This window comes from Salvelinus namaycush, chromosome 8 (assembly GCF_016432855.1).
Source record: "Salvelinus namaycush isolate Seneca chromosome 8, SaNama_1.0, whole genome shotgun sequence".
Taxonomy (NCBI): domain Eukaryota; kingdom Metazoa; phylum Chordata; class Actinopteri; order Salmoniformes; family Salmonidae; genus Salvelinus; species Salvelinus namaycush.
In genome coordinates, this window is record NC_052314.1 from 8382240 (window position 1) to 8395264 (window position 13025).

Here is a 13025-nt window from a genome sequence, read left to right on the forward strand (position 1 = left end):
AACACTGAATACCATTAAACACTGAATCTTATTAAACATTGCATCCTATTAAACACTGAATTCCATTCAACACTGAATTCCATTCAACACTGAATGCCATTAAACACTGAATTCCATTCAACACTGAATGCCATTAAACACTGAATTCCATTCAACACTGAATGCCATTAAACACTGAATTCCATTCAACACTGAATGCCATTAAACACTGAATTCCAGGTTCCATGGAGGTTCCTTTTCTGTAGGTGTGATTCTCACTGGCTCCTGATCACATTGGGTATGCAGGTTTTTGTTCCAGCTAATTATATTTTCATGTTCCTTTAACAGCCTTTTGATGAATGGCCTTGTTTTGCTTGTGTAAAAAAAACACAGGGAATAATTGGAACTTGGGTAGGACTGTACATGGACATTTGACTTTTCACTGTTTTTCCTGATACAACCATGATCTCCTTCCTCTTGCAGAGGCCTCTGGGCTCTATGCCGCAGGGATCTAAGTGGATCTGGAGGGCCCTACGCCAGGCGTTTGGACGGCCCCTCATCATCAGCATCACCTTCCGCTTCCTGGCTGACCTGCTGGGCTTCGCTGGGCCCCTCTGTATCTCTGGCATCGTCCATCACATCAGCAAGGACAACCGCAGCATACAGCCCCCGGTGAGAAGACATTATACCTACACCAGTAGACAGCTGCTGAGGGGAGGATGGCTCGTAGTAATGGCTGGAATGGAGTCACTAGATTGGTATCAACCACATGTTTGATACCATTCTGTTGACTCCATTCCAGGCATTATTATGAGCCGTCCTCGAAGGTTGAATACAACCTTGCATACGTTTGAAAGGTCTATAATTTTTACACAAACCAAGTTAACATAAGCCCTAGATGCCTTCAACTTATAGGCATGCCTAATTTAGACATATTTTTTAACAACGTGATGTTTTGCTCCAAATGGATAACTTTAAATAACATAACTTGTTTTTTTATGTGATTATTTATTAGCCTAGTGGTTAGCAGTATTTAGGCATTTCATGTGAATAAGGCCTCATGTGAAATCATTGTCTAAAGCACAAGAGATACTGTTGCATGTAGGTCTAGATTATTTGTGGGTTGATCATATAGAAATATCATAACATTATGTTAACAAATCCAAAGCAATGTCCTGTCTATGGTGGAGGAAGCACTGACTCACTGCCTTTTTCTATTATCAAGACACCTGCTGGTAACTCCTAACTGGTTATGAGGTGAGGTGTCCTAAATATCTGCCGACTAGGTGTGACTCTTATGATTAATGAGGCTTCATGTATAGATTTTATTTTTATCCATAAGAGTAGGAGTAAAATGTCTCTATTCTCATAACTTACGACCAATACTCTACTCTGACATGCTTTGTGGATACGAGCCCAGGTCTCCATTCTGATATGACATTTACTATCCTCCTCCAAGCACAACTGTCCTCAAAGGTGAAATCCTTGAGGCTAATGACTGGTGTGCTGCTGTCTGTTTGTCTGTCTGTCTCTCTGACTCCTCTCACAATCCACTCAGAGAAGGACATGGACGCATCTGTCAATCTGCCAGATCTCCTGTACTGACCCCAGTCAGATCCCCTCTCCTGCTGTAATGATAGATTCTCAGTTATTGGTTTGAAAGTCACAGAGTTACATAGTGTAATATTGCTGTAGCTCCTCATAGAAGGCAAATAAGGTATGCCCTCACCTCCAGGAGTATGCCCTCTCCTCCAGGAGTGTGCCCTCTCCTCCAGGAGTATGCCCTCTCCTCCAGGAGTATGCCCTCTCCTCCAGGAGTATGCCCTCTCCTGAAGAAAGGGTCTTTGATGATTTTGTTGAATGTCACTGAGTTAGTTACGCAATAGAATTTCTAAAGAGGAGCTGATTTGGAAACATTGGGTGGCCATGTTGTCTGTAGTCACTCATAGAAGGCATATGGTGTTCTCCTCTGTCTCCATCTTGACAGTGTGTTTGATCCGAGGGTAGACTAAAATAGTCGCCCCCGGAAGAGATGAAAGATTAAAGAGAGATATTAAGCTAAAAATATCACCATTAGACTGACAAGAAAAGGCTGTGTAGTCAACTGATAAATGCATTTTCATGGAACTTGGCAATAGGGGCAGCAGGTAGCCTAGTGGTTAGAGCATTGGACTAGTCACCGAAAGGTTGCAAGATCGAATCCCTGAGCTGATAAGGTAAACATCTGTCATTCTGCCCCTGAACAAGGCAGTTAAACCACTGTTCCTAGGCCGTCATTGAAAATAATAATTTGTTCTTAACTGACTTGCCTAGTTAAATAAAGATAAAATAATAATTTGTTCTTAACTGACTTGCCTAGTTAAATAAAGATAAAATAATAATTTGTTCTTAACTGACTTGCCTAGTTAAATAAAGATAAAATAATAAAATGTGCTTATTGTGAATGTGTGGAATGGAGCACCCAGATGTCCTGAGCACTCGAAAGTATGCATGGGAGTGCACTCAAACAAAGTATTTTATTTGACATACACGCGGAACAGGAGTCAGCTGTATTCCATTATAACACTGTAAAAAGTGTGTGTGAGAGAGAGGGAGAGGGGGAGGGAGACAGAGAGAAGGGGGAGAGAGAGAGGGGGAGGGAGACAGAGAGAGGTAGAGAGAGAAGGGGGAGAGAGAGAGGGGGAAGATTGAGACAGGTAGAATTCCTCTGTGTACAACGTAAAACACCAAATATTGCATTCAGAGCAGAATTAGGCCGATACCCGCTAATTATCAAAATCCAGAAAAGAGCGGTTAAATTCTACAACCACCTAAAAGGAAGCGATTTCCAAACCTTCCATAAGAAAGACATCACCTACAGAAGTATGGAGAAGAGTCCCCTAAGCAAGCTGGTCCTGGGGCTCAGTTCACAAACACAGAGCCCCAGGACAGCAACACAATTACACCCAACCAAATCATGAAAAAACTAAAATATATTTACTTGACACATTGGAAAGAATTAACAAAATAACTGAGCAAACTAGAATGCTATTTGGCCCTAAACAGAAAGTACACAGTGGCAGAGTACCTGACCACTCTGACTGACCCAAAATTAAGGAAATCTTTGACTATGTACAGACTCAGTGAGCATAGCTTTGCTATTGAGAAAGGCCACTGAAGGCAGACCTGGCTCTCAAGAGAACACAGGCTATGTGCACACTGCCCACAAAATGTGGTGGTAACTGAGCTACAATTCCCAACCTCCTGCCAAATGTATGACAATATTAGAGACACATATTTCCCTCAGATTACACAGATCCACAAAGAATTCAAAAAACAAAACAATTTTGATAAACTCCCATATCTACTGGGTGAAATACCACAGTGTGCCATCACTGAGGAACCACTGATAGAAAAAGTGGAATACCACAGTGTGCCATCACTGAGGAACCACTGATAGAAAAAGCATGAGAACTACACACTTCTCTTTCTCCCCTCATTAAACACTAAATACCATTAACACTAAATACCATTAAACATTGAATCCTATTAAACATTGCATCCTATTAAACACTGAATACCATTAAACACTGAATCTTATTAAACATTGCATCCTATTAAACACTGAATTCCATTCAACACTGAATTCCATTCAACACTGAATGCCATTAAACACAGCAAGATGTGACCTGTTGCCACAAGAAAAGGGCAACCAGTGAAGATCAAACACCATTGTATATACAACCCATATGTCACGCCCTGACCTTAGAGATCCTTATTATTCTCTATGTTTGGTTAGGTCAGGGTGTGACTCAGGTGGGAACGTCTAGGTTTTCTGTTTCTTTGTTTTTTGGCCAGTGTGGTTCCCAATCAGAGGCAGCTGTCTATCGTTGTCTCTGATTGGGGATCATACTTAGGCAGCCCTTTTTCCCACCATTAGGTTGTGGGATCTTGTCTTTGTTTGTTGCATGTGTTGCACTACGAAGCTTTACGTTCGTTGTGTTGTTTATTGTTTTTTTGGTGGAACATTAATAAAGAAAATGTACGCCTACCACGCTGCACCTTGGTCCGGTCATTCTACAAACGAGGAGCGTAACACCATATTTATGTTTATTTATTTTCCCTTTTGTACTTTCCCTTTTTTCACATCGTTACAACACTGTATATAAACATAATATGACATTTTAAAGGTCTTTATTCTTTTGGAACGTCTGTGAGTAATGTTACCGTTAATTTTTATTGTTTATTTCACTTTTGTTTATTATCTTCTTCACTTGCTTTGGCAATGTTAACATATGTTTCCCATGCCAATAAAGCCCTTGAATTGAATTGAGAGCGAGAGAGGTGTACCTGCTAAATGATTTATAGCCCTAATAGAATTATGTATTTATTACCTGTCATGTTCCAGGATGTATGGCTCCTTAGAGATAGGAGAGAAGATATCCCTTTTGCCTGAGACCCTTTACGGCAATATCCAAGGTTAGGGTTTCACACCTGAAGGATGACTTCTGTTGGTGTATTGCACTTCCTTAAGACCGTGGATTTGTTATGGGAATGACCCCAGTCTTGGTGTGATTCACTGGTAGAACTGAATGACATCCATCATCATTACAGTGCACAGATAGAGAGAGTGTTCCAAGAATAGCTGGCCTCATCCAGAGTGTTATGGTGTGTAATTAGATAAGATACAACAGATGACTCAGATCACTCAGACGACTTTAAGTGGGACTGTTGATTGATCATATTAAGGAATTTCTGGGAGTTATTCTCCTCTGCGGATTAGGAATGATTCAGTAATTTCCTTATAGAAAATCAAAGCATTTCCCCCTCTAATGTACATATTCTCTTTGATGCTTGATTACCGTCTTGTAAACAGATGTGGTTGGATATTAGTAGTAGATCTCTGCTGTAGATTGTTTTTACCTGCCATTTCATAACAGTCACAGTCAGACTCACAATACTGGAGTGGCTGTTCTTTCCCTTGCCCTCTCTGCTGGTAGCTTCTGGGAAGATTGCAATTGCGTACTCCTTGTGTCCTTTCTTCTCATCTCCTCAAAACCCATTGGATGAGAAAGCCAGAGGTACCGCCTCTCATATCTTCTTCTCCAATGGGTTTTGAGAAGGACGCGAGGAGTATATAATTGACCAGTGGTGGAAAAAGTACCCAATTCTCATACTTGAGTAAAAGTAAAGATTCCTTAATAGAACATTGTTCAAGTTAGTCACCCAATAAAATACTACTTAAGTAAAAGTCTAAAAGTATTTGGTTTTAAATATACTTAGGTATCAAAAGTAACAATAACTTCAAATGGCTTATTAAGCAAACCAGACGTTTTTTTGTGTGGTTATTTACGGATAGCCTGGGGCACACTCCAACACTCAGACATCATTTACAAATTAAGCATTTGTGTTTAGTGAGTCCACCAGATCAGGCAGCAGGGATGACCAGAGATGTTCTCTTGATAAGTGTATGAATTGGACCATTTTCCTGTCCTGTTAAGTATTCAAAATGTAATGAGTACTTTTGGGTGTCAGGGAAAATGTATGGAGTAAAAAGTACATTATTTTCATTAGGAACATAGTGAAGTAAAAGTAAAAGTTGTCTGTGCTTTTTCAGATTAAACTACTGGGGGTCTACTTTATCTCCTCTCAAGAGTTCTTGGCGAATGCCTACGTGCTAGCCGTGCTGCTGTTCTTTGCCCTCATCCTGCAGAGAACCTTCCTCCAGGCCTCGTATTATGTGGCTATCGAGACCGGCATCAACTTACGAGGGGCTATACAGGTACTGTAGGCTTATATACAGTAGGGACCACAGGGCAAAAATGTGGATCTCTACAGTGTGATCTCTGTAGACTTTCACATACATCACATTGATCCCTTACGTTTATTCTTATTCTCTATTACTTAGCAACAGTGCTAGAAAAGCATCTGCAGTGTCAATACCACTATATTGTGCAGTGTGCCTGTCTATTGCAGCTAAGTATAGCTCATAAAGGGTAGGGTCACACATTGTTTCCTATGTTGTGGGTATTATACACGTGTAGCAGAGGGAAATAAGAATGAAAGTTGCCAAGCGACATCATATTTTAGATGAGTTATAGTAAGGCTATGTCCTCTAGTAACTATAAAAACACAGGTTAATTGATTGGTTTCCCTATGATGCGTCTGGCTGTGTTCTCCTTCCAGACTAAGATCTACAATAAGATCATGCGGCTGTGCACCTCTAACATGTCCATGGGAGAACTGACCGTAGGACAGATTTGTAACCTGGTGGCCATAGATACCAACCAGCTCATGTGGTTCTTCTTCCTCTGTCCCAACCTGTGGGCCATGCCAGTCCAGGTGAGACCTATTCTCTTCTACTCTACTTTACTCTACACTACTTTACTCTACACTACTCTACTCTACACTACTCTACACTACAATACACTACTCTACTCTACTTGATTAGGGTAGGTCCTGTACAGTTTTATTTGATTCTATTCTATCCGGGTCTATTCAGTTTGGTTCTAGTTTAGTCGAATCTACTGTATTAAAGGTAAAGCCAGGATTTTTCTACCCAGGGAAGAAAAGGGAAAGAAGCCCGGCAGGCAGAAAAGAAGCAGCACTTCAGGAGAAGCCCCCATGGAGTTGAAGTAGATTCATGGCATATTGTATATTACATCAGAACACTGTGACCTTCAAGTTTATGCTCCCTGCCCCATGGCATGTATACATTTATGCTCCCTGCCCCATAGCATGTATAATTAATGTTAAGCAGTGATGATCTCTAATATCCCATCTCTATATCCGTACATGAAAATGGAAGGAAGCTGTTGGGGGTAAAAAAAAACAACGTATTTAGAGATACAAGTATATCAGTTACTGGTTTGATGTTCCCAGACTATTAAATAAAAACAGGAGTTGTTCTCACAAATGTCATCTTCCAATATATTGTTCCAGGCAGCCTTGGTATAGTTCCATCTCCCAGCCTGGAACTACTATCAGTGGTGCAGATACAGAACCTTTATGAAGATCTCCTGATGGATCAGGGGATGGATCAGGGGGACCCAGGGGCCTTTAAAATTGTTTTACTTTTCCTTAGTTTGTCTTCTTGTCCTGCTCTTGTCGTGGGCGTCTTGTTGTTTGCCCAATACACTCGTCTGACTGTCAGTCAGTCCGTCCGTCAGTCTGTCTGGTAAGAGAAGTTTCTTTGTTAGTTCAAGCTGAGAGTTCCCTTATCTCTCTCTACCAGGGAGAACGCTGTGTCTCCCCACTCACATTTTCTTTCTTTCTTTCTCACACTCTCTCTCTCTTTTTCCTGGTAGAGTAAGATTCCATTCTGTTACCTTTCATTTGTGTTCTTTACAATGTGACAGTGCATTTAACAAGAGTAAAAATCCTAGGGCCAAACCACCGTAGAAAACAGACTTAGAGTAACAGTGTAACAGTGATTCTGACTGACACTATAGGCGCAAGGATTAGCTTTAGGGATTAAGTAGAGGAGTGAAGAAGACTGTCTGGGGGGGTTCATAATGCATGGAATTGAAAATGATAACAGCTAAATGAAATATGTTGGGCTACACTAAGAATACTTTAGGAAGTTAAGTTTAACTATTTGTTCCTATCCAAATGAGGGGAGAATGAACGGGTGAATCCATGTCAGAAAACAATTTACTACTGGATGTGTTTTGTATGAATGGTTTTCTCAGCTCACACACGTGTGTGTCCATACCAACCCCTCTGACTTACAGCCTTGACATTATTTTGATTCTGGCCTCGTATTTCAAAGGCAGAGAGTAGTGTCGTGTCTTTGCTATCATTAAATTGAAGACTTATAGTTTTTATCAAAGATTCCTGTAATTAGGGATTACGCGATCACTTGAGTAATAACGTAACTAATTAACTATGAGTTCGAGGGCACCAGGGAAAGTTATTAGATTACAAGGTTATAATTTCCCAATATAACCTTTCAGATATTTTCATATCTGATCAATAGTCTTCTAATTAATGATTTATTTACTTTACCTCACGTTAGTCTCATTCCAAACGTCGTAAATTGTTGATTATCTGCACGAACCCAGTCTTCACTATGAGTCATCCATACATCAATTGTCTTAAATCATTTATTTATTACTAACTAATTAATTCACAGAAATGCATAAACAAACAAACAAACTTAAAAAGGGTTACATGAAATGGGAGAAATATGCCCTAGTGGCTGAACCGGCATGGCGGCTCGTTAGACAAAAGGGAGAATGGGGGGTCGATTCAGAAGTCACTACAGAGTATACTCTTTATAACAATTGACATGCTAATCCTTACACATGAACGCTCACTCATTCGGGAACAATTGCAATCAATATATATATATATTTACGCTCGGTGTGTGCCGTCTTGATCGTTGGAGAGAAGTTAGTTTCTGTTGGAGTTCCTTCTGTCTCGGTTATTGTGGATAGTTCAGTGACATTCGTTATAGAATGGATGTTTCGGCGGTTGTCTTTCTTCGCGTTCAATGATACCGAATTCCTAGCTGCAGACTAGTAGTCAATATCAAAACTTGTTCTTATTCGCCTAAGAGTTTAACCACGTGGTATGGTTAAAGATTCAGCAATGGTACTTAACCTTAGTTCTCCTCCCATGGGGAAAAACATGGTCTAATGGTAATTTCTCAGAGTTGACTTTTATTCAGATAGCAGGAAGGGGCTGTCCTTGGATGTCTGACCCAACTGGCTCAGGGGCGGGTCCTCGGGTTTAGTTCAAATCAAAAAGGGATTTGTATTTTTCTTAATTAAACAGTCCAAAATCATATTACACAATTATACAAACAGTATCATACTCACTCATTCATTTTATACAACAAACAGATGTAAACCTCATATCTGAGGTTATTATATAAACAGCGGTATGGTAATGTAGTCCCACAGTCTCTCATGAGTTTCCCACATGGTGACCAATGGGCATGTTAATAGCTGGACTCTCCACCGATCTTTTATACTTTTGCAGGAACATGAAATATGTTCGTACCTCAAGTTCTGTGAGGTGGGAGAAAATTCCTTTGTCCTGAAAGTTTACCCTCTCTCTTAATACTGTTTGGCCATGAGGAGATTCTCAGGAATTTACGACGTCTCTCTGTGATCACAGCATGGGTTGAAGGAGGAAAGGGAAAGGCAGGGAGAGGGGGATGGGGTTTGCAATACCCAAGCAGGCGACGTCATGACAGTAGTTAGTTGTAACTACAATTATTCAGCAGCATTACTACGCCTCTGATCCTCCTTCGCTATAAATCTCTCCTCTTTTTGTGCATAAGGCCAATTCCAAGGAGTTCAGATTTCAAGAGCATCCATGTTCCAATATAATGTTCCAGGCAGCCTTGGTGACACATATTTTTGGTCCTCTATAATTGAATTTCCCTTTTCATTTGATTCCCTTGTTCTAGAAACCAGCATATGTTTGTGCCCAAGTCCTATTCCAAAGAGTTCCAAACCATTTTCTAGATTAAGAGAACCAATCTAATAAAAAGCTCAAATTTGACACACACACAAAATAGTTAGAAAGGTGCTAAATAACAGAAAAGTAAACTTGTGAAAAAATAAAGAAGGTTGCACACTCCCACACTCCCAATGAGTTATTGGGTATCACCAACATTTTAGCACACAGGGCCTTCTTAAGGGTTACATAATGAGATCTGCCAGAGTGGCAGTGGCCAAGGTTTTACAACCATACTGGATACCAATGACCTCGTCAAGAGGTTCAGACCTCTACGTGTGAAGGTGTTGGACTCATAGACACAGGGCTGCAGGTTTAAGTCTCACTCTGGCTACTTCCTAAATCTGCTCTGGTCTTCTAACATAGCATTACAATCGTTTCTAATTCTAGCCAGATCCCTTTGATCTGTTTTGCCCTGTAGTCACTGTCAGTTCAAAAGCCTTTGTTAAGGCCTATAGTGCAAGTGATAGAAAACACCAAATATCAGTTAGCAATTGCTGATTTTATTTTTTAACAATTGAACAATAAAGAAATGTATTGCTGTTTTGCTGTATGTATATATATATATATATATACTGCAGCATACTGTGGATGCGGTGCATTGTGGAGAAATATTGTGGGACGAGAAAGAATCGCTAACTAATTAACATATTTTAAGGCGTGTCTTGTAAGAGGATATATTTGTTGCACCTGTTAGTGAGAGTCCTGTACCAATGTAAGTGATATGTGGCAGTAGTTCCCTGACAAATCATTGTATGTATATATGAAACAGATCAGAGTGGTAGCAGGTCTTAAACCTTTTACTGGTGAACTATTTGTGACCGACTGCCTCGATTTGGTCTTATGTAGTACAATTTTAAGTGGTGTTTTTTAAATTGGATAAAAGTAGAGACTCAGAGCTAGAAAATGTTATATTATACACTGCAGTTGAGGAACAATGGGGAAGTAAATCTGCTTTGAAGGTTGATAAACTTGTAACCTCACTTTTAAGAAAATGGCCCTTGAATATTTTGTGCAATTATTGGAGAGCTCTTCTTTGTCTACACCCATTCAGCATCGTTCACACCCTCTTAAGCCTTAGCCCCACCCTTCTCTTTAAGTGAAGGCCATGTGGTAAAAACAAGCTATATCAAATCAAATCTAAATTGATTTGTCACATGCACATGATACAGAAAGTGTAAACAGTACAGTGAAGTGGGTATCAAAAACAGAGTGTCTAGATAAAAATATTTTATAAATATTTTATCATTATTAGATGACGCTTACCCTACGCAACATCTAGCTAATTGGATTGGTTACTATTGTCTAGACATGTACACATGTTCATGAAATACAATAGATGGCTGTAATCACCCCCAGACACATCTGGCTAATTTGATAGGTCATGTAATAATCTGCCCAAAGAGGAGTCTTTTGTTTATACATGTAGCTAGCTAGGTAAAGAATGAACCGGAGTAATCCCAACTCATACTACTACCAATACAAACATTCTCATAGCTGTAGTATGAATCTGCAGGTAGCTAAAGCTAACAAACTAGGTTCAATGTTAGCTAGCTAACATTAGGCTATAATGAGCAATGCAAATGGTTTTTGATTTGAATAATATTACCACTCAGATCATACATGCAATGTTAGCTAGTGAGCCAGAAAGCTAACGTTTGCTAGCTAACTAACAGTATGATTTAACTTGCAATAAAAACGACTTTGACTAAATTAGAAACTTATAATGTCTGAAAATGTAGCTAGACTCTTCCCGTATACATGGATGAACGCTTCACGGCAAACTGGAACCATTTAACTCTATTTTGTTTGTAGTATCGTGTTTGGCCAGCGTTGTGTCAAGTCACTCTGGTTCACACTGACCGCGGCATGTGCAGAAAGTAGCCCATCACTTTTCACAACTTATCTGTCAATAGCACTTGCTAAATTCAGGGCATCAATGTTGTTGAGAAATGTGCTAAACTTTTGTAGTTCGCGATGGTTAACGTTGTATCTTTCAAAAACGTAGAGGTAGAAAGGACTGTCAACACATTCTGAGCAGCTCACATTATAAACAGAAGCATGCTACATGGCAGACCAATCGAAACTCATCTCCCGGCATGCTCATGTCCATTTTCTCTGTTTTTCCCTGTAATCATGGCCAGTTTGGAAACCTTTGTTTAGGCCTCTAGAAATACAAGTGATATAAAACACCTAGTATTCATTAATATTCTGTAATATGCAAATTAATATAGCTAACCTGCTTGCTATAATCTCTTGGAATTATAGTAAAATACTGTAGAAATACTTATCTTACTGTTTAATGGTGTGTATTGTACTGTGTTTCATTGCTCTGGCAACAAGTTACCGTCAACATCTCAGTATTGTATTGGCACAATCCAGACATATATCATAAGCAATCTTATTGTAGTTCAAATTAATTTGAAGACCAATGTATCCTTAACTACAACATTTTCATTAATGGATAATAATACTGTATGCACAAACTCTAAATTGCTAGGGACAAGAGCACCCACTAAATTACCAAAATGTTATTGTAAATATGAAAATGTGCAAAGAACACGGGGTAATATGTCGCTGCATGGGTAAATCCGGTAATATACTGTAAAAAATGGGTTACCGAAAAATGGATTACCGTAAAATTATTATAGTAGCTATACTGTAAAATAAATTACAGTAACTTACTGGACAATTGCTGCCAGTAAGTTACTGTACATTTTACAGGAAATGTTTTACAGTGTGGCCTAGGCAAATGTTGCTCTGTATGAAGGAGAAAGGGTGTAGCTAGTATGAAATGTCATATCCATCTCCATCACTTAGTGATGTACCCCTCCCCCTCACTGTGAATCCTGGGGATGTGTGAATCAGGCTGTCACCGTGAGGATGCCAGGACATACAGGACAGGAGCCAAGGCCAGGTGGAGGAACACAACACATTAATCATCCATCAAGATGTCGTTATATCCCAGTTAAATCATAATCTATTAGCATTACCATACAGATGCCAAGACAGGACAGGAGCCAAGGCCAGGTGAATGAAACCAACATGACTAATCCATCATGTTCAATGCAGTTTCTGTGGTGAAGAATGCAATTAATACAGGCATACAGACTGGAAAGGTCTCATGATTCGCCATGTTTTTGTGAAGGACGAAGCATTGATTTTAAAAACCTCACACTCTCTCCTGAATGTTTGTGCAGGGACACAGTGTGTATGTGGATGTGCAGGGTCTGTCTTGTGATTAAAGTGCATTCTGAAAGGATTCAGACCCCTTGACCTTTTCCACAATTTGTTACATTACAGGCTTATTCTAAAATTGATTAAATCATTTTTCTTCCTCATAAATCTACACACAATACCCCATAATGACAAAACAAAAACAGATTCAGACATTTTGCAAATTTATAAAAAAGAAATACCACTTAAATTTCAAATTTACATAAGTATTCAGACCCTTTACTCAGTACTTTGTTGAAGCACCTTTGGCAGCGATTACAGCCTCAATTTTGGGGGGGGTATGACTCTACAAGCTTGGCAGCTGAAGTAAAGATAAATATAAAATAAAACATTTAAATAAAGAAGAAAACAACAATAAAATA

The 13025-nt window shown here is 39.5% G+C and overlaps 1 protein-coding gene across 1 annotated transcript in view; it reads left to right on the forward strand.

Moving 5' to 3' along the window:
* The window catches only part of LOC120052367 (ATP-binding cassette sub-family C member 8-like), a 146896-nt gene that overhangs the window by 47075 nt on the left and 86796 nt on the right, over positions 1–13025 (forward strand). The window contains exons 6-8 of the mRNA XM_038999224.1: positions 463–651; positions 5576–5740; positions 6145–6300. Of these exons, the coding sequence (XP_038855152.1) occupies positions 463–651; positions 5576–5740; positions 6145–6300 (510 nt within the window). The remainder of the gene's footprint in view (positions 1–462; positions 652–5575; positions 5741–6144; positions 6301–13025) is intronic.